This window comes from Emys orbicularis, chromosome 13 (genome assembly GCF_028017835.1).
Source record: "Emys orbicularis isolate rEmyOrb1 chromosome 13, rEmyOrb1.hap1, whole genome shotgun sequence".
Classification (NCBI taxonomy): Eukaryota; Metazoa; Chordata; order Testudines; family Emydidae; genus Emys; species Emys orbicularis.
Window position 1 is genome coordinate 12,035,798 of NC_088695.1, and position 23,411 is coordinate 12,059,208.

Consider the following 23,411-nt stretch of genomic DNA (forward strand, 5'->3'; position numbering starts at 1 on the left):
GACACCCCCCTCTCAGGGCACCAGGGAACCTGGCGTACCCAGCAGAGGCTGCTACGGAGCTTTTACTGGCCTGGGGTCTTTGTTACTGTCCGGCAGTACTGCCGATCCTGTGACCCCTGTCAGAGGGGGAGGAAGGCCCGGGACAAGGGGAAAACGGCTTTAGGACCCTTGCCCGGCCTAGAGGAGCCTTTCCGGAGGGTGGCCAAGGTTAAAAGGGGGGCTCTGAACCAAGAGAGCCCGAAGCGCAGACCTCCAGACTGGAGCGCTGGGAGAAGACCACAGCCCAGTTGGAACCCCAGGGGTATTGGGGTGGGAAAAGGGCACAGGCCGCATAACCCTTCCCACATGCGAACTGCGAATGCCCTCGAGCACCCCCGACCTAAGGGGGGGCGTGAAACTGGAGGGGCCTGGTGTAATTCTCACCAAGGAATGGGAGGGATGCTGGGGCATCCATGGGAACGGGGGTAGGTTCGAACTTGCCCGGGTCACTGGCTAAAGTGACCCCGCTCAGTTCGGTCTCGAAGGGGGGAGAGATGTGACGAACTGGGACTGTTCTTACTGTGGTCTGTGAATGCTGACAGGGGGGTGTGGCTAGGATAGTCTGCATTGGGGGATGGGAGACTGACCGAAGGAGAATACCTGAGCATGTAGCATGAGAACCCAGGAGGGGGCTGGGGCGAGGTGACACCTTTGCCCGGGAAACTGAACAAAGGCTGTGGGAGGGGTCGCTAAAGGCAGAGTCTGAGGAGCTGGCTAGTGACCATGGCTGGGAGGCAGACGGGGCTCTGACCTCCCAGGGGGGGCTAGGGTGCCCGGGGACCCCAAGATGGACCTAACTGAGGGGGTCCTGTTGTCTGTGCCTGCAAGACCTGTCTTGGACTGTATTCCTGACGTCTAAATAAACCTTCTGCTTTACTGGCTGGCTGAGAGTCATGGTGAATCGCAGGGAGCCGGGGGTGCAGGGCCCTGAGTCCCCCCACACTCCGTGACAAGTAGTCTGGGAGCTGATCTTGTTCGTGAAGACAGAGGCAAAAAAAGCATTGAGTACATAAACTTTTTCCACATCCTCTGTCACTAGGTTGCCTCCCCCATTCAGTAAGGGGCCCACACGTTCCTTGACCTTCTTCTTGTTGCTAACATACCTGAAGAAACCCTTCTTATTACTTTTAACATCCGTTGCTAGCTGCAACTCCTAGTGTGATTTAGCCTTCCTGATTTCACTCCTGCATGCCTGAGCAATATTTTCATACTTCTCCCTGGTCATTTGTCCAATCTTCCACTTCTTGTAAGCTTTTTTGTGTTTAACATCAGCAAGGATTTCACTGTTAAGCCAAGCTGGTCGCCTGCTATATTTACTATTCTTTCTACACATTGGGGTGGTTTGTTCCTGCAACCTCAATAAGGATTCTTTAAAATACAGCCAGCTCTCCTAGACTCCTTTCCCCTTCATGTTATTCTCTCAGGGGATCCTGCCCATCAGTTCCCTGAGAGAGTCAAAGTCTGCTTTTCTGAAGTTCAGGGTCCGTATTCTGCTGCTCTCCTTTCTTCCTTGAGTCAGGATCCTGAACTCGACCATCTCATGGTCACTGCCTCCCAGGTACCCATTCACTTTTGCTTCCCCTACGAATTCTTCCCTGTTCGTGAGCAGCAGGTCAAGAAGATCTCTGCCCCTAATTGGTTCCTCCAGCACTTGCTCCAGGAAATTGTCCCTTACACATTCCAAAAACTTCCTGGATTATCTGTGCACTGCTGTATTGCTCTCCCAGCAGATATTGGGGTGATTGAAGTCCCCCATAAGAACCAGGGCCTGCGATCTAGTAACTTTTTTTAGTTGCCTGAAGAAAGTCTCGTCCACCTCATCCTCCTGGTCTGGTGGTCTATAGCAGACTCCCACCATGACATCACCCTTGTTGCTCACACTTCTAAACTTAATGCAGAGACTCTCAGGTTTTTCTGCAGTTTCATACCAGAGCTCTGAGAAGTCATACTGCTCTCTTACATACAATGCAACTCCCCCACCTGTCCTTCCTGAACAGTTTAGAGCCATCCATGACAGTACTCCAGTCATGTGAGTTATCCCACCAAGTCTCTGTTATTCCAATCACATCATAATTCCTTGACTGTGCCAGGACTTCCTGTTCTCCCTGCTTATTTCCCAGGCTTCTTGCATTTGTGTATAGTCACTTAAGATAACTTGCTGATCGTCCTGCTTTCTCAGTATGAGGCAGGAGTCCTCCCCCTTGCGCATTCCTGCTCATGCTTCTTACTGGTATTCCACTTACCTCAGGGCTTTGGTCTTCTTCCCCCGGTGAACCTAATTTAAAGCCCTCCTCACTAGGTTAGCCAGCCTGCTTGCGAAGATGCTCTTCCCTCTTTTCGTTAGATGGAACCCGTATCTGCCTAGCAGTCCTTTTTCTTAGAACATTATCCCATTCTTTGGTCAAAGAATCCAAAGTCTTCTCTCCAACACCACTTGCATAGCCATTCATTGACTTACATGATTCGACAGTCTCTACCAGGGCCTTTTCCTTCCGCAGGGAGGATGGACGAGAACACCATTTGTGCCTCAGACTGCTTTATCTTTCTTCCCAGATCCATGTAGTCTTCAGTGATCTACTCAAGGTCATTCTTGGCAGTATCATTGGTGCCCACATGGAGAAGCAGGAAGGGGTAGCGATCCGAGGGCTTGATGAGTCTCGGCAGTCTCTCCGTCACATTGTGAATCCTAGCTCCTGGCAAGCAGCACATTTCTTGGTTTTCCTGGTCGGGAAGGAACCAAAGCCCAATGAAGTCAATGGAGAGACTCCCATTGAAGTCAGTGAGCTTTGGACCAGGCCCAAATTCTTAAAGGGTGAAACTCACTTCTGTTCAGAAGATCAATACAAGACCTGTGAACTACTTGACTCCCAGTTAAATCCTCAAAATATGGCTGAAGTGTTGTGTAGGCCTAATGCTGGCACTCTGGGGAGGGTAATATTTCACCCCAAATGATGCATTCTGAACCTATCACTGAGAGCTCGGTGTAGAACACGTGGCTCACAAACAACTCTTTGATTATCACCGCACATGGGTCATGTTTAACTGAGATGATGCAGATCAGTAGTAGGCAGAGCATTGCTGAAGTAAACACTTGACCTGTTTTGTGAATGGATAGAGGCTCCCAGTTCTTTCTGGTGATAATGTGAAAACTCTTGATGTTGAGTAGAGCTGGTGGGAAAATCAGGATTTTTCCTGTGAAAAATTTAATGGGAAATATCCCCATTAGAAAGATTCCTGTCTGGAAATTCCAATTTTCCTCAAAGAAATTTTGAAAACATAGGAAAGTATTATAGGAAAGTATTGTTTTTTTTTCATACTTTCTTACTGTTTCCAAACTATTTCCACTTAACACTGAATATTATTAAGTGTTGAAAGCATTTTCATTAAAAGTGACAGTATTGCTGTATCTCTGACAGTAATATTTTCAGCACTTAACTATTATTTTCCAAATGGCAAAAGTTAGAGGGAGGTCAAATAGTAGGGCCTTCCCCCCCCCAACTTTCTTATCCTTTTCCAAATTTTGCCATTTGGAAAATATCCTGCTAGGGGGAGGCTCCTGGGCTGGGAGTTTTCCAGGAGACCAAGGGAGCTGGGTGCCCAATGGACACTGTGAGATATGTGCCATTCAGTAGGTGACATTGAGACTGGGGTCTATCTATATATATGGCTGGCTTGTAATTTTATGTATTGTCATGTTTTTAAACTACCATGGTGATTAAAACAAAATAAAATATTATTATATGAATTAAAAATAAAAACAACAACAACAGTAACAACAACAATAATCAATCATACAAAATCAGATTAGTTAGCACAACATGATTTTGAGGCAAAACATTTTTTTCTTTATTTGTACGTTAAATCCCCATGCAACCATTTGTGGTGTTCTAGAAATGCTAAATAAGAATAATTTGCTGTTTGATCTTCCTGATTACAAAATGGAGAAAATTATAACTATCTACCCAGGTGAAGATTAACACTTTGATATTCTGGCTGAACTTTCAACATACTATCCGTGATTCAGCACCCTGCTTTATGTCAGCACAACAGCTTTGATTTCAGGAGTTTCAATCAATGTATAACTGGAGTAACACATGAATATCTCAGAGCCATTCTGTAAAGGTCTCAATAAATAGATCTGGTAGCAGCAGACCAGGTGAAAATGAGCTAAAATTCATAGAATATGAGTGGCTTCCTGCTTCAATGAATGAAGAAGACTCCAGTGACCTCTGGTTACCCAGGCTCAGCTCCACAAAGGGACTTAGGCCTGGTCTACACTAGGCGTTTATGTCGAATTTAGCGCCGTTACATCGAATTAACCCTGCACCCGTCCACACCACGAGGCTATTTAGTTCGACATAGAGGTCTCTTAAATTTGACTTCTGTACTCCTCCCCAACGAGGGGAGAAGCGCTAAATTCGACATGGCCATATCGAATTAGGCTTGGTGTGGATGGAAATCGACGCTAATAGCTCCGGGAGCTATCCCACAGTGCACCAATCTGTTGACGCTCTGGACAGCAGTCCGAGCTCGGATGCTCTGACCAGCCACACAGGAAAAGCCCCGGGAAAATTTGAATTCCTTTTCCTGTCTGGGCAGTTTGAATCTCATTTCCTGTTTGGACATCGTGGCGAGCTCAGCAGCACTGGCAACGATGCAGAGCTCTCCAGCAGAGATGGCCGTGCAATCCCAGAATAGAAAGAGGGCCCCAGCATGGTCTGATCGGGAAGTCTTGGATCTGATCGCTGTGTGGGGCGATGAGTCTGTGCTTTCCGAGCTGCGCTCCAAAAGACGGAATGCAAAGATCTATGAGAAGATCTCTAAAGCCATGGCAGAGAGAGGATACAGCCGGGATGCAATGCAGTGCCGCGTGAAAATCAAGGAGCTGAGACAAGGCTACCAGAAGACCAAAGAGGCAAACGGACGATCCGGATCCCAGCCCCACACATCCCGTTTCTACGAGGCACTGCATTCCATCCTCGGTACGGCCGCCACCACTACCCCACCACTGACCGTGGACTCTGAGGATGGGATATTGTCCACGGCCGGTTCCTCGGACATGTTAGCGGACGGGGAAGATGAGGAAGGAGATGAGGAGGACGAGGCAGTCGACAGCGCTTACCAAGCTGATTTCCCCGACAGCCAGGATCTCTTCATCACCCTTACAGAGATCCCCTACCAACCGTCCCCAGCATTTAACCCGGACACAGATTCAGGGGAAGGATCAAGCAGTAAGTGTTTTAAACATCTAAACATTTATTTTTAACAGAACTGGAATATTAACAATAACAACAATGTGTTTTTCATGATTTGTTTGCCCTAGGCGCTTAACTATTCAGTCCCAACTATTTAAAAAAAATCTAACAATGTCCGGTTTTGCATGATTCTGCTGCCCAAGCCGCTCCACTCTTTAGTCCCTGCCAGTGCAGCTATATTAAAATGCGATCTATATGTCCGGGGATAGAGCTGCAATCTTCCAGGGACATCTCGAGGAAGCTCTCCTGGAGGTAATTGGAAAGCCTGTGCATCAGGTTCCTGGGGAGAGCGGCCTTATTGGGTCCTCCGAAGTAGGAGACGTTTCCACACCAGGAGATCCTCAAGTACTCTGGGATCATAGCCTTGCACAGCATGGCGGCATACGGCCCTGGTCTTTGCAGGCTTTCCCGAAGCATTCGTTCTTTATCGCTGTCTGAGATCCTCATGATTGTGATGTCGCTCATGATGACCTGCTTTGAATTAGGTAGGGGACTGTTAGTATTGGGACTGCTTGCCCGTTCCTTTACAGAACTGTAACCGGCAGTTTACAGCCACGCGGTGGAGGCGGGAGAGGGGCAGCATACAGGGATCTTTCCCTGGGACAGCCGCGAGGGGGTGGGACAGGGGCAGAGTTCATGCTTGGCTGATTGCTGGCAGCAGAGACTGGCATTGCTTTCAATGTGAAAGGAGGCCAGTGCTACTATTAAAGTTTTAAGCAGCCACAAGTCTACGGCTTACCATGTCTGCCTGCTACAGAAATTCCGGTGTCCTGCCCCGCTTCCCAGATCGGCAGTGCAAGACCCCAGGCACTGAAGGCGAGGTCCGAAAATTCGACCTTGTCCTGAGTGCGCATGTGATAGGTGCAGTGCATGGTCTTGTTCACAGAGAAAGACTATGTTCTTTGTTCACAACTACATTTATCTTTCGGAGGAATTCACTACCTTTTTCTCATTCCCACAGCCACATCTGCGACTGTCTCCCAACCCAGCCTGGCATCACACTCCCAGAGGCTAGTGCAGATTAGGCAGAGGAAGAACCAGTGGAGGGAGAATTTGTCCCAAATGCACCGGACACACATGGAACGTGAGGAGAGGTGGCGGCAGGAAGACCAGCAGGCGACTCAAACGCTGCTTGGACTTATGAGGGAGCAAACGGACACGCTACGGCGCCTTGTTGATGTTCTGCAGGAACGGAGGCAGGAGGACAGAGCCCCGCTGCAGTCTATCAGTAACCGCCCTCCCCCGGCACTAAGTCCCATACCTCCCTCGCCCAAAGTCCAAAGAAGGAGGGGCGGCAGAGTCCGTGAAAACTCTCACTCCACCCCTGCAGACTGCTCAAGCACCAGAAGGCTGTCATTCCCCAAAATTTGAAAAGTCTTTTCCTTCCCGCCTCACCCAAGCCCCCATCCAAATTTCACCCCCCAGTTTCATGTGTGGTTGTTAATAAAAAATACGTTTCTGTTCATTACTGTTTCCATCATGTTCTTTTGGAGGAGAGTCTGTCTGAAGGGGGGGAAGGGGCTTGGTAATTGGACAGGACAGTCACCTTTAGCAGGGTACAGAGGCGGGGGCAGGTCCAGCAGCAGGGCACATACACAGTGCAGTGACTAGTTACCCTGGTCAGTCTGGGAGGTGGTTTTCATGTTCTGGGGGGGGGGGTTTGCTCTGTGACTTTGTGGCGGGGGAGGGCAGTTACAGATTTTATGCAGAGGTCCTTTTCCTGGATCACAGAGCCACGCAGCAGGGGATCTGTAACCCTCCTCCCCCTGCCATACAGTCACATAGCCCCCACATACACGCAGTCCCGCTCAGGAGGGCTGGCAGGCTCCGTTGAAACAACCAGTCCACCACTGCGAATCCTGTCATTCCTGGAGTTTAGAAGCATCATTTGCATCAGTACACTACACCCGCTCCCCACCACAGTCTGCGTCCCAGGTTTAAAACATTCCCGCGAAAACAGTAATAAAGACAACGGTGTTCATTAACAAAATAAAACTGATTTTATTTTTTTGGAAGGGGGTGAAGGGGGTATGTAACTGGAGAGGATAGTCAACATTAACTGGGTAAAGAAACGGGGGCAGGTTCAGCTTCTCTGTACACAAACTGAAAAGTCACTGGTAACCATGCTCACTCTGGAACCTAGCTTTCAAAGCCTCCCAGATGCACAGCGCATCCCGCTGGGCTCTTCTAATCGCCCGGCTGTCTGGCTGGGCGTAATCAGAAGCCAGGCTATTTGCCTCAACCTCCCACCCCGCCATAAAGGTCTCCCCCTTGCTCTCACAGAGATTGTGGAGCACACAGCAAGCTGCTATAACAATGGGGATATTGGTTTCGCTGAGATCACAGCGAGTCAGTAAGCTTCTCCATCTCCCCTTGAGACGACCAAAAGCACACTCCTCCACCATTCTGCACTTGCTCAGCCGGTAGTTGAACAGTTCTTTTTCAGTGTCCAGGGTGCCAGTATAGGGCTTCATGAGCCAGGGCATTAGCGGGTAGGCTGGGTCCCCGAGGATCACTGTAGGCATCTCCACATCCCCAAGACTTATTTTGTGGTCCGGGAAGTAAATACCTTCCTGCAGCCGTCTAAACAGACCAGAGTTCCTGAAGACGCGAGCGTCATGAACCTTGCCCGGCCATCCGACGTTGATGTTGGTAAAACGTCCCCTGTGGTCCACCAGTGCTTGCAGCACCATTGAAAAGTAGCCCTTTCGGTTGATGTACTGGCTGGCCTGGTGGTCCGGTCCCAGGATAGGGATGTGAGTTCCATCTATAGCCCCACTGCAGTTTGGGAATCCCATCGCGGCGAAGCCATCTATGATGACCTCCACGTTTCCCAGGGTCACTACCTTTGAGAGCAGTACCTTAACGATTGCGTTGGCTACTTGCATCACAACAACCCCCACGGTAGATTTGCCCACGCCAAAGTGGTTCGCGACTGACCGCTAGCTGTCTGGCGTTGCAAGCTTCCAGAGGGCTATGGCCACTCGCTTCTGGACAGTCAGGGCTGCTCGCATCCGGGTGTCATTGCGCTTCAGGGCAGGGGACAGCAACTCACAAAGTTCAAGGAAAGTCCCCTTCCGCATGCGAAAGTTTCGCAGCCACTGGGATTCATCCCAGACCTGCAGCACTATGCGGTCCCACCACTCCGTGCTTGTTTCCCGTGCCCAGAATCGCCGTTCCACAACATCCACATGACCCATTGTCACCGTGATGTCCTCGGTGCTGGGTCCCATGCTTTCTGACAGGCCTGTGCTACTCTCAGACTTCAGGCCCTCACCGCGGTGCCGTAGCCTCCTCGCCTGGTTTATCTGCATCTGCCTCTGGTAAAGGTGGATGATAAGCTGCGAGGCGTTGACAATGGCCACAACTGCAGCGATGGTCGCAGCGGGATCCATGCTCGCAGTGCTGTGGTGTCCGCGCTGTCACTGACCAGAAAAGTGCGCGAACTGATTTCCCGCCGGCGCTTTCAGGGAGGGAGGGAGGGCGGTAGTGACGGACGGATGACGACAATTACCCAAAAGCACCCTCGACACATTTTTTTTACCCAGAAGGCATTGGTGGCTCGACCCAGAATTCCAATGGGCAGCGGGGACTGCGGGAACTGTGGGATAGCTGCCCACAGTGCACCGCTTCCAATGTCGAGGCTTTCCCCGTTAGTGTGGACTCACAAAGTCGAATTACTGTCCTTCGTGTGGACACACACGTTCGACTTTGCAATATCGATTCCACATATTCGATTTAAGTGAAATCGAACTACCCTCGTAGTGTAGACATACCCTTAGACACCTGAAGACTAGATTTAGGCCGTTTCAGGCACCACTTCAATCCACAAACACTCGCTCTGTTGCCACTTAACTCTGTAGGCACCTAAACTTACTTCTGGCCAGATTATTAAAGGTATTTAGGTGCCTAGTGGGATTTAAGCACCTAACACCCATTGAAATCCCTACCTTTAAAAATACCTTTAAAAATCTCGCCCTAGGCACCTAAATTTGCACTGTAAACATTCCCAAAGTGTCTTACTTTGAGCCTCTGGGCATGTGCCTCCGGACATGCATCTCTGGAAGCCGCAGCATGATCCACAAACCTGTGAAGATGGGTGTCACACAGCTTATCTCACCTGCAAAACCTTATCCAATAGGCAGGCTCTGAACACACATAACTCTACACAAAATGGCCAAAGGGACACAGGGGTGCTGGAATAGGGGGGACCAGGGGACCCATCATTTTTTACTGGAGTTAAGGGCAAGTGAGAGGGGGGAGGGGGCAGAGAAGAATGAGCAATGTGCAGGGCCTTCGGGGGAAGAGGTTGTGTGGGACGGTGCGGCATGAGGGTGGGGTCTTGGGGGAAAGGGTGGTGTGGAGGCGGGGCCTTGGGGAAAAAGGCAGTGTAGGGGTGGGGCCTCAGGAAAGAGGCAGTGTGGGGGTGGGGCCTTGGGCAGAAAGGGCAGGGCCATGGTTCCGGAAATGGTAGCACCCCAACTTCTAGGGAGCTTCTGGTGGTCTTTTAGGGACATGGGAGGAAAAGGAAGCAACAGGAGCATCTTCCCTTATAAAAATTACTCCAGTGGTTAGGGCACCCACCTGGGCTGTTGGAAACCCCAGGTCAATTCCCTCCTCTAGTTGATCAGGAGAAGGAATTTGAACAGGGATCTTCCATCTCTCAGATGACTGACCTGACCTCTGGGATACAGAGTCACTTTCGCTCACTATGGGCCCAGTGCATATTTAATTGTTTATACACAGGGAAACAGCTTCAACAGGAGAGACTGGAAGAGCACCATATTAAGATATCCTTTAGTTAGGCTTGGCAGAATTCAATTTTTTAAAAATAATTTCAACATATAATATCAGTGTGTACTTTTAAGCATTTTTTTTCTATTTTTATCAATTTTCATTTTCACAGTTGCACAAAATTATGAGTTTTAAGGATTTTTTTCCTGATTTTTATTGATTTATACAATCACAGGTGTGGGAAATTGTGAGGGTGAGTCACACAACAGAGTTGGTCAGACAACAATTATTTAATGACAGGAGATGTTGATTTTTAAAAGTTAAAGCTTTACAACCATTACAACACACGCTGACAACATCACATATCAAAATAAACAAGGAAATATACATAAATCAAACTCTAATAAATTCTCAAGCAGCATTTTTCTTACTTTGCCTATCTGTAAATTTCTATTCTTATCAATGGAAATATTTTTTTCATTATTTTGTGTGTGTGTGGTAAAATTGATGTGTACGGGTCATTTACAGATAAAAATCTAATCCTTCAAGCCTATCTCTTGCCCTGGGGTTAGAGCATGTATCTAAAATGTAGAAAACCAATGTTTAAAATTAAACTGGGGGTCTCCAATATTCTTAGTGAGTGCCCTAAGCAGTGGGCTAAAGTTTATAAGAGAGGTCTTCTCTCCCCGCCATTTGGTAGGGCTTGCTCTGAGAAAGCCTACCAGCTGAGGTATGCCACATGTTGTGATAGCCATGTGTATGTCCCATGGATCTGGAAACATGTGTTGTGGTAGGTGTTGACCATCATGGCAGTGGAGATATGTCGGCAGGTTTCGCATCTGTTGTTATGGCAGGGGCTGGTGCCTCTTTGAGTTGGTGGCTCCTGCCTGTGGGGAACTTGCTTCTGATAATGAGGTTGGAGAGGTTGCAGGGATGTGTTTGAAGCCCAAAGGAAGGGGTTCGGAAAGATGTCATTCAGGATGTGGTCCCCAGTGAGTATGGGTTGTAATTGTTTAATGATACTTAAATTCATAAATCTGCTACACAGCAAAAATCATGGCCTTAATAAAGACACTGGATTTATGGCTCATTCCAGCAATCTGTAACTCACTAACCCTCTTTGTCCTATGACTGGAGAGGTGTTAACTGCCCACTTCACCTTGAATAGCCTCTTGCAACATGTGTTAATGCCTTATCTGTTCCACATTTGTATGTAGCTGTGACATGCCGAGTACCTGTCCCTGATCTGAAGAAGAGCTCTGTGTAAACTCAGAAGCTTGTCTCTTTCACAAGCAGAAGCTGGACCAATAAAAGATATTACCTCACCCACCTTGTTTCTTTAATATCCTGGGGAAAAACACAGCTACAACAATAGTGCAAACATCGTATACCTTGCGTAGACCCTCTGCACTGTAGGGAACTTCATCATGAATAAATCCCTTAATTCCCCACTGACATCGGTGGAGTACAGTTCAGGGTGAGCTGGACATGCTCTGCCCATCTCACAGTCCAGCTCTTTTAGCTCACATTACCCCAGTCAGATCCAGGGTCCATCCAGAATGTGCCTTATGTGTCAGCGAATACCTGGCCCTGCAGTCATTACTTATAAACTGGCCCTTCCGCACACCAGGGGTCTCACTGTGGGTAATAGAACAGCTCGAATAATTCAGGGCTCCCACATGCACTGTGGTTTGCTACATTACACCGCTTGATGAGCTCCCATTATATATATTTTGTTGCAACTTCACAATAAATGTAGAGAAAAAAGTTTGTGATTGGTTATAAAAGTGATAGTCTTACTTAGAGCTTTTCTCAGGGCCTCCTTGACCTCCTTGTTTCTCAGGCTGTAGATGAGGGGATTCACCATGGGAGTCAGGATGGTGTAGAAGACAGAGGACACTTTGTTCAGGTCTCGCAGTGCAGCAGTGTCTGGGAGCAAGTAGACAATGAATAGGGTCCCATAGAAAATTGTCACCACAATGAGGTGAGAAGAGCAGGTGGAAAAAGCCTTTTGCCTCCCAGTGCTGGAAGAGATTCTCAGGACAGTGCTGATGATATACACATAAGATGCCAGGGTTAATAGAAATGGGGGAAGAATGAATATGAAGGAGAGAGGGAAAATCACAAGAACCATGAAGCTGGTGTCACTGCAGGACAGTTTTATCAATGTGGTGTAATCACAAAGGAAATGGTCAATTTCACTGGGGCCACAGAAAATCAATTGTGATAGCCAACATGCTGTGATGGTGCTGACTACAGACCCACTTAGCCAAGACCCAGCTGCTAGCTGGAAGGAAAATCTACTATTCATGCAGGCTGCATATTGCAGTGGTTTGCATATGGCTAAATACCGATCGTAAGACATCACTGATAAGAGACAACATTCTGTAGCTAACAGAGAACCAAAGATATCAAATTGTATGAGGCAGCCACTAACAGAAATGGATCTGTCCCCAGTCAGGAGACTGGCCAGCATCCTGGGCAGGATGGTGGAGGTGTAGCAGGTCTCCAAGCAGGACAAGTTCCCCAGGAAGAAGTACATGGGGGTGTGAAGGTGCTGATCAGCCACAACTAGTGCAACAATGAGGATGTTCCCGGCCACTGTCACAATGTAGATCACTAGAAACAGTGGGAAGAGAAGAATTTCCAGTTCATGGAGATTCCTAAAGCCCAGGAGGATAAATCCTGTGATGGACGTTTGATTTCTCTTGTTTGTGTCAGCCATGGGTTCTAGCAAGAAAAATAATGTTTAAAAAGTAGTAATAATAGTGAAATATGACATGAAACAGATACCTTTGGGGGGAAGGGGTACTTTGTTTTTGTTGATGTTTAAATGTGGTTATAGAGGGAGGGACAGGTTGTCTTGGATTTCTGCTCTTGAACCTTTGCCCTGCAAATATCATCAATGTCCCCGTACATGCTCTAACCCCAAACCTTTTTGCTGGGTTGGTACCTCAGTTATCCCCAGTAAAACTGTTCACTTTAGCATTGTGCAGTGTAATGGGCAAGACTGGGAGTCAGGAGACCTGTGCTTTAATCCTGACCCAGCGTGACCTTGAGCAAATCATATCATTCCGTGCCTCACTTTCTCCAGCTGTAAAAGATCAGAATAATATTTTATGCCCTTTATTAAATGACTCGCCATCTGCTGAGAAACATAGTTACTGAACATCTTCATGGTGTGATGAGACCTCTCACTGCTTTCTGTACACACTAACAAGCAAAGCCAAACACATCTGTTGTGTTGTATGTAAGACACAGGAGGTAATTGTTCTGCTCTACTCAGCACCGAGAAGGTCTCAGCTGGAGGACTATGTTCAGTTTTCGCCATCACACAATAAGAAATACGTGGGCAAATTGGAGAGAATCTAGAAGTGAGCAACAAAATGATAAAAGGTTTAGAAAACCTGACCTATGAGGAAAGGTGGAAAGAATTGGGAATGTTTAGTCTAGAGAAGAGAAAACTGGGGGGAACCTGATGAGTCTTCAAACATGTAAAAGGTTGTTATAAAGAGGACAATGACCAATTGTTCTTTATGTCCACTGAGGGTCGCACAAGAAGGAATCAGCTTTATCTTCAGCAAGGGAGATTTAGTTTAGACAGTAGATCAACTTTCTAACTCTAAGGATAGGGAAGCCCCAGAACAGGTTACAAGGCAGGTTGTGGAATCCCCATTATTGGACTTTTTTAAAAGCAGCTTAGACAAACACCTGTCAGAGATGGCCTAGATGCTCAGCACAGGAGGATGGACTAGGTGACCTCTCAAGATACTTTCCAGCCCTTCAGTTCTATGATTTATTATTCTACCTCCTTGTCACACACATATCTGAATTTTTTACTGATGCCTTAGTTACTGATGAATTTGTATGCGAATTTTGAGTTAAGCAGTACAATATTAGTTGTTTGTTTGTTATTCTATGTCTTTGTTCAGGGAGTTTTAACAGGATTGCAAATACTAGCCATGCAAATATCAGATACAATACAATATACATTTCAATACTTGCCTATTTCTTCTTCATATCTGCTAGACATTGCATTTTTTGCAGTCATATTGAACTGTAAACTCGTGTGGTTTAGGGTTGCTTTTATCTTTTGTAACTTAGAAATCACTCTGATAGCAAATAAATGAAGTTAGATAGATAGATAGATAGATAGATAGATAGATAGATAGATAGATAGATAGATAGATAGATAGATAGATGGATGAAGGGGACGGAGAGACACACTGCCAGATAGACAGGCAGAAATAAAGCTAGATTGTGGAGGGAAGGATAGATAGCGACAGATGGGCAGACAGACAGTTAGCTAGCTAGATACCTCATTTAAGATTTCCTATTCTAAGGATTGTTCCTCCTACTGAATTTGTGTTACATTTGTTTTTATCCACATGCATTAACTATGTTACCCTCAGAATAAGTTTATTTTTTGAGTTTCTACCTTCTCTCCCTCCATCTGGGCTCTCACTGCCACTGGGCTTTTACCAGCATTGATCATGGAGGTTGGCTTTTATGCAGTCAATGACTGAGGAGGCACAAATTCTCATAAATCCTCACAAATTCCTGCCATCTAGCTCTGGCTAGGGCTGACTCTGAGTAAACCCAGGGTGTTCTATATACATCTAAAACTGTCTGTTCAGGGTGTGTCTCACAGAAACACAGTATCTCTGTTACACATTATTCATGACAATATACATCATTCTTTACCTTCTGTGAATCTGATGAGAAAGGTTGTGCTTCCTCAAAAACAGATATAATAAAAGCTGGAGTCTCTGATGTGACCTCTTCATACAGCCTTTCTGAGATGAGGATCCAGGATCCACAGTCTATCACCATCTTTTCATGGACCTCAGTAAAGAGACCTAAGAGTTGTACAGAGGATCGCCTGTTCTATTTTCCTGCTTGGCAAAGCTGGCTTTTATCTGATCCCAAAAAGTGAATGCCTTCTCTGATTCGTTATATGAGAGTGAAACGACTCCCTGGAAATTTACGCTAATGGGAATTTACAACTGCCTCAAAGGCAGTGTTAATGCTACATTTTATTTTTAGAACTTACAAACAAGTTTAATACGTGAACTCCTAACCTCAGTGAGAAAGTTGTGGAGGTAGGACAACTTCTAGCTTCAAAGGAATAGTTATGGAGATAGGAAAATGTCTAACATCAAAGGAGGTTTTTCTCTTTACCAGTTCTCAGGAACATAGGAATTGCCATTTTAGAGGAGGCCAGTCATCCGCCTTGTCCACTCTCCTGTCTCTGAATTATCTAGTACCAACTGCTTTAGCAGGGGTTCATAGATTCACCTATCTTAGGCCAGCAGGGACATTGGATTATCTTCTCTGAGCTCCTGTACATAGCAGGACATTACATTTCACCCAGTTACCCCAGTATTTAGCCCAATAACTTGTGCTTGGTTAAAGCAACTTTCAGAAAAGCATCTGGTCTTGATCTGGAGATACCAAGAGATGGAGAATTCACCACTTCCCTTGGTAGCTTGTTCCAATGGTTAATCAACTTCTCTAGAAGTGTGTCTCCCTGGCTGGCGTGTCTCCTCATGGCTGGGCATGGCATAGCATGGTTGTCTTCTTCTTTGGCACTCCATGCTGACTGTCACTCTGGCCATGTTGTGGTCTACTTCTCGTAACTCAGCCCTCCAGCCAAGTCACATATATTCCCACCCAATCTGAGGTAAACCCAGTCTAGCTATTCAATAGTCCAGTGGCTTCATGCCAGGTCTTCATCCTGACTTGAGGCTTTATTGGCCTTCCAGCTCATGTCTGGGGGTCTTTGTGCCACCGTCCTCGAGGGGCTGGTAGGGGAACCCAGGCTTACTATGTACTCTGGGTACCCTGTAGTAAGCAGTTTAGGTCTGTCTATTCACACCCATTGCCTCCTCCTCGGCTACTTTCTAACTCAGCCTGTCATAGAATCATAGAAGATTAGGGTTGGAAGAGACCTCAGGAGGTCACCAATCCAACCCCCTGCTCAAAGCAGGACCAACACCAACTAAATCATCCCAGTCAGAGCTTTGTCAAGCCGAGCCTTAAAAACCTCTAATAATGGATATTCCACCACTTCCCTAGGTAACCCATTCCAGTGCTTCACCACCCTCCTAGTGAAATAATGTTTCCTAATATCCAACCTAGACCCCCCCCCACTGCAACTTGAGACCATTGCTTCTTGTTCTGTCATCTGGCAACACTGAGAACAGCCTAACTCCATTCTCTTTGGAACACCCCATCAGGTAGTTGAAGGCTGCTATCAAGTCCCCCCTCACTCTTCTGTTCTGCAGACTAAATAACCCCAGTTCCCTCAGCCTCTCCTCGTAAGTCATGTGCCTCAGCCCCCTAATAATTTCTGTTGCCCTCTGCTGGACTGTCTCCAATTTGTCCACATCCTTTCTGTAGTGGGAGGACCAAAACTGGACACAATACTCGAGGTGTGGCCTCAACAGTGCCGAGAAGAGGGGAATAATCACCTCTCTTGATCTGCTGGCAATACTTCTACTAATACAGCCCAATATGCCATTGGCCTTCCTGGCAACAAGTGCACACTGCTGACTTATATCCAGCTTGTCGTCCACTGTACGAGGTCCTTTTCTGCAGAAAAACCTCAAGAAGGCTCATTTGGGATTTGAACCCAGGACCACTTGCACCCCAAGCGAGAATCATACCCCTAGACCAACAAGCCCATACCTCAGCCTTTCTTACAGCCTCTTCTTAGGCTCACTCCTCCACAGATTCCCAGAAGGAAAGAGGATTCATTATGGTGAATAAAGCAAATATACAGGTCCCACACTGGGTCTATCTGCCCTAAAGAGGATCCTAACACGTAGCAGGCTCAGGACAGCCCCTGGCTCCAGACCAGCCTGCCTCCACACAATCTATAGGTTTTCTCTGACCCCAGTCAGGCCTTCCTTCAAGGTGCTAGCACAAGAGGTCCACTCCTTCTCCTGCTGAGCCCCTACTGTATTGGGCTTTCCCTTTTTCAATTGCTCCCTCCAGGCTTTGACCCCTCTCATAGGTGTAACAGGGTAGGGCTGACTGAGCGCCCAGGCCCTCATTAGCCTCTTTCCAGACAGTGTGGGGTCATTGTACCCCTTCAAACCCTCACTGTTAAACATTTGTGCCCTATTTCTAATTTGCATTTGTCTGGCTTCAGCTTCCAGCCATTGGTTCTTATCCTGTTAATTTGAAAGTGCCCTTTAGTACCAGGTGCTTTCTCTCCATGAAGGAGCATATACGCTTTAATCAAGTCACCTCTCAGTCTTCTTTTTGATAAAACTGAAAGGTGGAATACCATGGCTCCATGGAAAGTCCCCATGTATCCTAATCAGTTAGCGGTTGGCTTAATAGAGGATAAGTGCTCTCGTAAATCTGAAGCAATAAATAATTTATCACTACAAGCAGTAAAGTCCTGGAGTCCTAACCCTGCTTTCCTTGCTTACCCAAATTTCCCATTGATCCTTGCTGGTAAGGAACTGGGCACTATAGCTTGGTACGCAATGTTGTACCCAAAGTCTTACTCACATAATGGGCTGAGCAGAGAAGTTGACGTTCTCTGAGTCAGAGTCCCATTTCTTCTTCTAAGTGGCCTTGATAATAACTTACACATCACCCCTGTCAGTGGGATAAATACGTTAAAATATAATGATTAGAGCTGGTAAAAAATTATCCTATTGAACAATTTTCCACTGGAACATGCTGTTTTGACAGAATAGGAACTTTTCATTGGAATGCGTTGAATCCATTGAAACTTTTAGTGGAAATCAGGCAGGCTCCTGGTTGACTTCAGCTTGACTGCTGCCCAATTCCTCGTATGCCCAGATGCCCAGATGCCCATGCTGTCTGGCTTCCCAGCTGCTCAGCTCCCAAGCTCCCAGCTGTCCAGCGGGAAATGTAAATTTTGATGAAATCACATTTTTCAAGGGAAAAATCTCTCATGTGAAAAATCCCAAACAGTCCTTGAAAGAAGTTAAGGGAAAAACTAAAGGCAGATTTCCTCTAACAACCTTAACTCTGCTCCTCTGGGAATGCCAGTCTTCTGTCTCCACCATGGATCAAACTAACCCCTCCCTGCACAAAACTCTACTACATCAATATCCACAAATTATGTGGATAGGATAGGAAAGGGTAGTTTGGTAAAGGGATGTGTAAATACTGTGGCCACCTCTGGAATGCCACCTCATGACATGGGATGACTCTGCAGTGCCTGGCCTCCATTTCCTTCCTAGGAGCTCCTCAATAACTCCACAAAGGCGCATGTGTCCCTTCTTAGGGTTTGGCTTATTAACATAAAATTCAAAGTTAGCACAAAAGAGTCTTCCAGCCTGGGCTCAAGCTGGACCCAGCCCCTCCTCCCTGAGGTCTCTCTGTCTATCTTCAAGTTTCCAAGTTGGGAACAGCTTTTCATCCCTTCCCAGGATCTGCTTCTGCTCTCCCCTCAGTCAAAGGTCTGTCTCCTGTAGGTGCCTCCTGAGCGCTGCAGTCTCTGCCACAGCTTCCTCTCCCCTTTCCTGTTCCTCTCTGGCTCTCTAGAAAGACCAGCTGCTCTCTATCAGGCCCCATTGAGAGGCTGTTAATAAGGCACAGATGGGTTGGATCCATTCCCTCATAAAGGCCCAGCTCACCCAGTGACAGGATGTGTGAAGAAAGGGAGGTTGGGAAGGTGGAGTTCAGGTTATGGTGTATGGTCTGAAGTTTATGGGAGCTGATGAAGTCAATGAGCTGTCTCCTTAGTTCTTGTAAATCAACATAGCTCCATTGACTTCAACTACATTGCTTTGCATCAGCTGAGGACATGGCTTAATAGTGGATTTTTAATGGTGTGTTTGCCATGGTGTGAAGCAAGCTGAGGTTTCTGCACACCAAGTTCCAGACCTTCTTTAACACTGTTTAATGTTGGACAGTGACTGGATTATGTTAACATCTTTAGCCCATTTATTCTATCTAAATGAATACATGAGAGTGTGGCTGTATTAGGTTTAAAATGATGAAGACGCCTGTCCAAGGCTCGAGGTCCCCTAACATGTCATTACTAATACAATACAATCCCAACACCATCAAAATAATCCTTTCAACAGGAACTCAGCCATCCAGAGAGCTAGAGCAACTCCTTTCCACCCCTTGATCATCGTGGAAAGCAAACCTTAAGCTCACTCAGAAAACAACATCAAAGTGATGGCACGTTGGCTTCCCAAACACAAGACAGAATATTGATGCCCCCATGTAATAAACATTTCCCTCCCCTCCCAAAAACAGAAAGAAGAACTAAAACCAAATTGATAAACTGATAAAATAAAACAAAAGCCAGATAAGCAAGGTGTTACAACCTGGCCCTTTATCCAGCAGTACAGTCACCTGTCTCTTGCAAGAGAACCCAATCAGTGGGAGCCATGTATTCCAAGATAACTGCATCTGGGTAGAGTCTTATCTTTGTTTCTAGCTCTGGGGCTGTAGGAAACACTCTCCAGCTCAGACCCCTTTTCTGACACCCTTTCTTTGTCCATGGGATGCCACTGTCCAGCTGCCTTAGAACTCGGCTAGAGCTTCACCTAGGCTGTGCTCACTCTGGGCTTCTAGCTGAATCCCTTTAAGAAGAATGTGGCAGGGAGGCAAGGAATACAGGTTTAGCAAAGGGTTTAGCAAAGGAAAACTTTATGTAGTAAGCCCTCGACAGATATAGATCTGTAAAACAAACAGTTATGTCCTGCCTGTGGATGGAAGGAGAAAGGCAATGATCAAGATTAGATTGAAAGAGAAAATGACCTAATTCTCTCTCCATAATATCTCATGATGGGAATGTCAAGGGTGCACAGCTCTCATCACTTCCACTGACTAGGATTTGGGAGTGCTCCTCACCCCTGTCAGTCAGAGCACTAATGAAATGCATTATCACATTAGTGAATATTTGATTATCTCCTTTAAAGTTAAGGGAGCTGGGTCAGTTTACACCATCTGAGGATCTGACCCAAGATGTGGCTTGATAAGATTCAGTATGAAGGCTGGAACAAAGTACAACCCAAATCCAACAATTCTAGCCAATATGGTACCCAATTATGACAAACAGCAGGCTCTAAATTTGGTTATGAAATTTAAATGCTAACATGGCTAATACTATTGATAACGCTAAAATATTGATTCCCACTTTCCAGAGAAATACAACATTGATTCACCCAGCCTCCTACATGGCAGCTTGTCTGTAATGATTCCACCCCAACACCACATAAACGGCCAGCTACCTATTTACACATTGATTTGTGACAAGACAAGTATAAAAGTATAATTAGGCAGGCCAGAAAAGAATATGAAAAGCAACTAACAAAACACACAAAAACTAAGAGCAATTTTTCTTAAGTACTTCAGAAGCAGGAAGCTTGCCAAACAACTAGTGGTATTGCTGGATGGTCAAGATGCTAAAGGAGCACTCAGGGAAGACAAGGCTGTTGCAGAGAAGCTAAATGAATTCTTTGCATCAGTTTTCATTGCAGAGGATGTGAGGGAGATTCCCACACATGAGACTTTTTTTAGGTGACAAATCTGAGGAACTGTCCCAGATTGAGGCGTCAATAGGGGAGGTTTTGAAACAAATTGATAAATAAAACACTAATAAGTCTTCAGGACCAAATGATATTCACCCAAGAGTTCTGAAAGAACTCAAATATGAAATTGCAGAACAACTAACTGTGGTATGTGACCCATCACTTAAATCAGCCTCTGGACAAATGACTGCAGGGTAGCTAATGTAATGCTGATTTTTAAAAAAGGGCTCTAGAGGCAATCCTGACAATTACAGGCTGGTGAGCCTAACCTCAGTACCATGCAGATTGGTTGAAGCTATTTTAAAGAACAGAATTATCAGACACATAGATAAACAAGATATGTTGGGGAGGAGTCAGTATTGCTTTTGTAAAGGGAAATCGTGCCTCACCAATCTATCAGAATTCTTTCAGGGAGTCAACAAGCATGTGGACAAGGGTGATCCAGTTGATATAGATCATTTGGACTTTCAGAAAGCTTTTGACAAAGTCCCACACCAACAGCTCTTAAGCAAAGTAAGCAGTCATGGGATAAGAGGGAATGTTCTCTCATGGATTAGTATCTTGTTAAAAGATAGGAAACACAGGGTAGGAATAAATGGTCAGTTTTCAGAATGGAGAGAGGTAAATAGCTGCATTCCCCAAGGATCTGTACTGAGAATTCACAAATGATCTTGGAGCGAACAGTGAGGTGGCAAAATTTGCAGACAATACAAAATGACTCAGGACTTTTTAAGTCCAAAGCTGACACTGAAGAGTCAAAAAGGGATCTCACAAAAATGGATGAATGGGCAACAAAATGGCAGATGGAATTCAATATTAATAAATGCATAGTAATGCACATTGAAAAACATAATCCCAACTATACATACAAAATAATGGGGTCTAAATTAGCTATTACTACTCAAGAAAGAGATCTTGGTGTCATCGTGGATAGTTCTCTCAAAACATTTGTTGAATGTGCAGTAGCAGTGAAAAAAGCTAACAGGATGTTAGGAACCATTAGGAAAGGGATAGATAATAAAACAGAAAATATCATAATGCCACTATATAAATCCATGGTACGTGCACACCTTGAAAACTGCATGCTGTTCTGGTTGCCACATCTCAAAAAAAGATATATTAGATTTGGAAAAGGTACAGAGAAGAGCAACAAAAATGATTAGGGGTATGGAACAGCTTCCATATGAGGAGAGATAAAAAGACTGGTATTGTTCAGCTTAGAGAAGAGACAACTAAAGTGGGATATGATAAACGTCTATAAAATCATGAATGTTGTGGAGAGCGTGAATAGGGAAGTGTTATTTACCCTTTCACATAACAGAAGGACCAGGGGTCACCCAATGAAATTAATAGGCATCAGATTCAGAACAAACAAAAGTAATTAGTTCTTCCCACAACGCACAGTCAACTTGTTGAACTCATTGCGAGGGGATTTTGTGAAGGCCAAAAGTATAACTAGGTTAAAAAAAGAATTAGATAAGTTCATGGAGGATAGGTCCATCAATGGCTATTAGCCAAGACAGTCAGGGACACAACCCCATGCTTTGGATGTTCGTAAACCTCTGACTGCCAGAAGCTGGGATTGGACAACAGGGGATGGATCATTTGATAATTGCCCTGTTCTGTTCATTCCCTCTGAAGCAGGATTCTGACTATGTTGTCATTATTTTGTAAGCAGAGTCAGAATGAGCTCTCCCCTGACATCTGGTGGTGAGCTGTGGAAAACGACTTCAGGGGCTGATCTCGTTTGCATGGGTACACCCATCCTGCCTAGCATGATGGTACTGCTTGCTCAAATGGCCAATTTGGCTGCTGTGGGATCCCCAGTCTCTTTGTTATTGGGGCAGGAGTAATAAAGGGTTGTTATCCTGGTTATGTGCACCAAGGACAGTAGAACTGTACTGTACATAGCATTTTATGACTGAGGGACTCACCCTCAACTGAGTAGCATTTGCTAGGTAAGGGACATGGGTTCCAAAGCCCAGGGACTTGTGAAATGGTGGAGACAGGTATTTGTATCTGGTGGTGTGGGCCCTGTCTGAGGGTCCTAAACACCAATTTGATTCTGCTGTGTAATAGCAGAGTTAATTTAGATTCAATCAAGAGTCTTGTTACATGCTGCACAACTGAAGTCACTGATGCCTAGGTCTCAGCATTAGACCTACTTTGGGCTAGTGGTTCTGGTGCAAGAAGACTATCCATGTGCCCCAGCAGTGAGGCTCCCCTACTAACAGCTGAAATCACTGACAGCTGTGTTAAGAGTGGGGGCCCTGAAGACATATTGGTGAATGGCTAATGGAGAGGCGTGGTGGCTGGTAGAGAGGTGCAGCTAGCAGAATGGCTAGTGGAGAGGCCTGGGCATCTGGGCACCCAGGGGTGAAGACTAGGGCAAAACCCCACAGAGAGGCATGGCAATCGGCTGTTAAGGGCCTGAGCAGTGGAGTGTGTAAGGCAGGGGTCTCAAAGTCCTGGGCCACGGGACATCTGTGGCCCGAGAACCTCCTCACTGCGGCCCATGGAAACTTTTTAAAAAGTTCTTTCATCCAGCCCTCATGGCTGCCGGCTGAGGGGACGGGGTGGCAGGAGGGGAGTGCACAGGAGAGATTCACATACCCCTCCCCAAAATGTTGCTTGATCTTGCTGCTCCTGGGACCCTCCAGGGATTGCACTCGGCAACCTGTCATTGACCTCGGGCAGCTCCGCTCCCTGCAAGTGGTTCCCTATCCTTGCTGTTGCCAGTGGAGCTGCAGAGGAGAGACCCATGCAGCCACTCTGCCAGCTGTCTGGATACAGACTAACACGGCTGCTACTCTGAAACCTGTCTGCTACAGGCGCCTCCCCTCCCCGC

General features: G+C 46.3%; 1 protein-coding gene across 1 annotated transcript; it reads right to left on the bottom strand.

Moving 5' to 3' along the window:
* Positions 1–11,772: 11,772 nt before the first annotated feature.
* Positions 11,773–12,753, bottom strand: LOC135887418 (olfactory receptor 2G6-like). The gene has a single exon (XM_065415186.1). The coding sequence runs from the start codon at positions 12,751–12,753 to the stop codon at positions 11,773–11,775; it is 981 nt and encodes a 326-aa protein (XP_065271258.1).
* Positions 12,754–23,411: the final 10,658 nt, after the last annotated feature.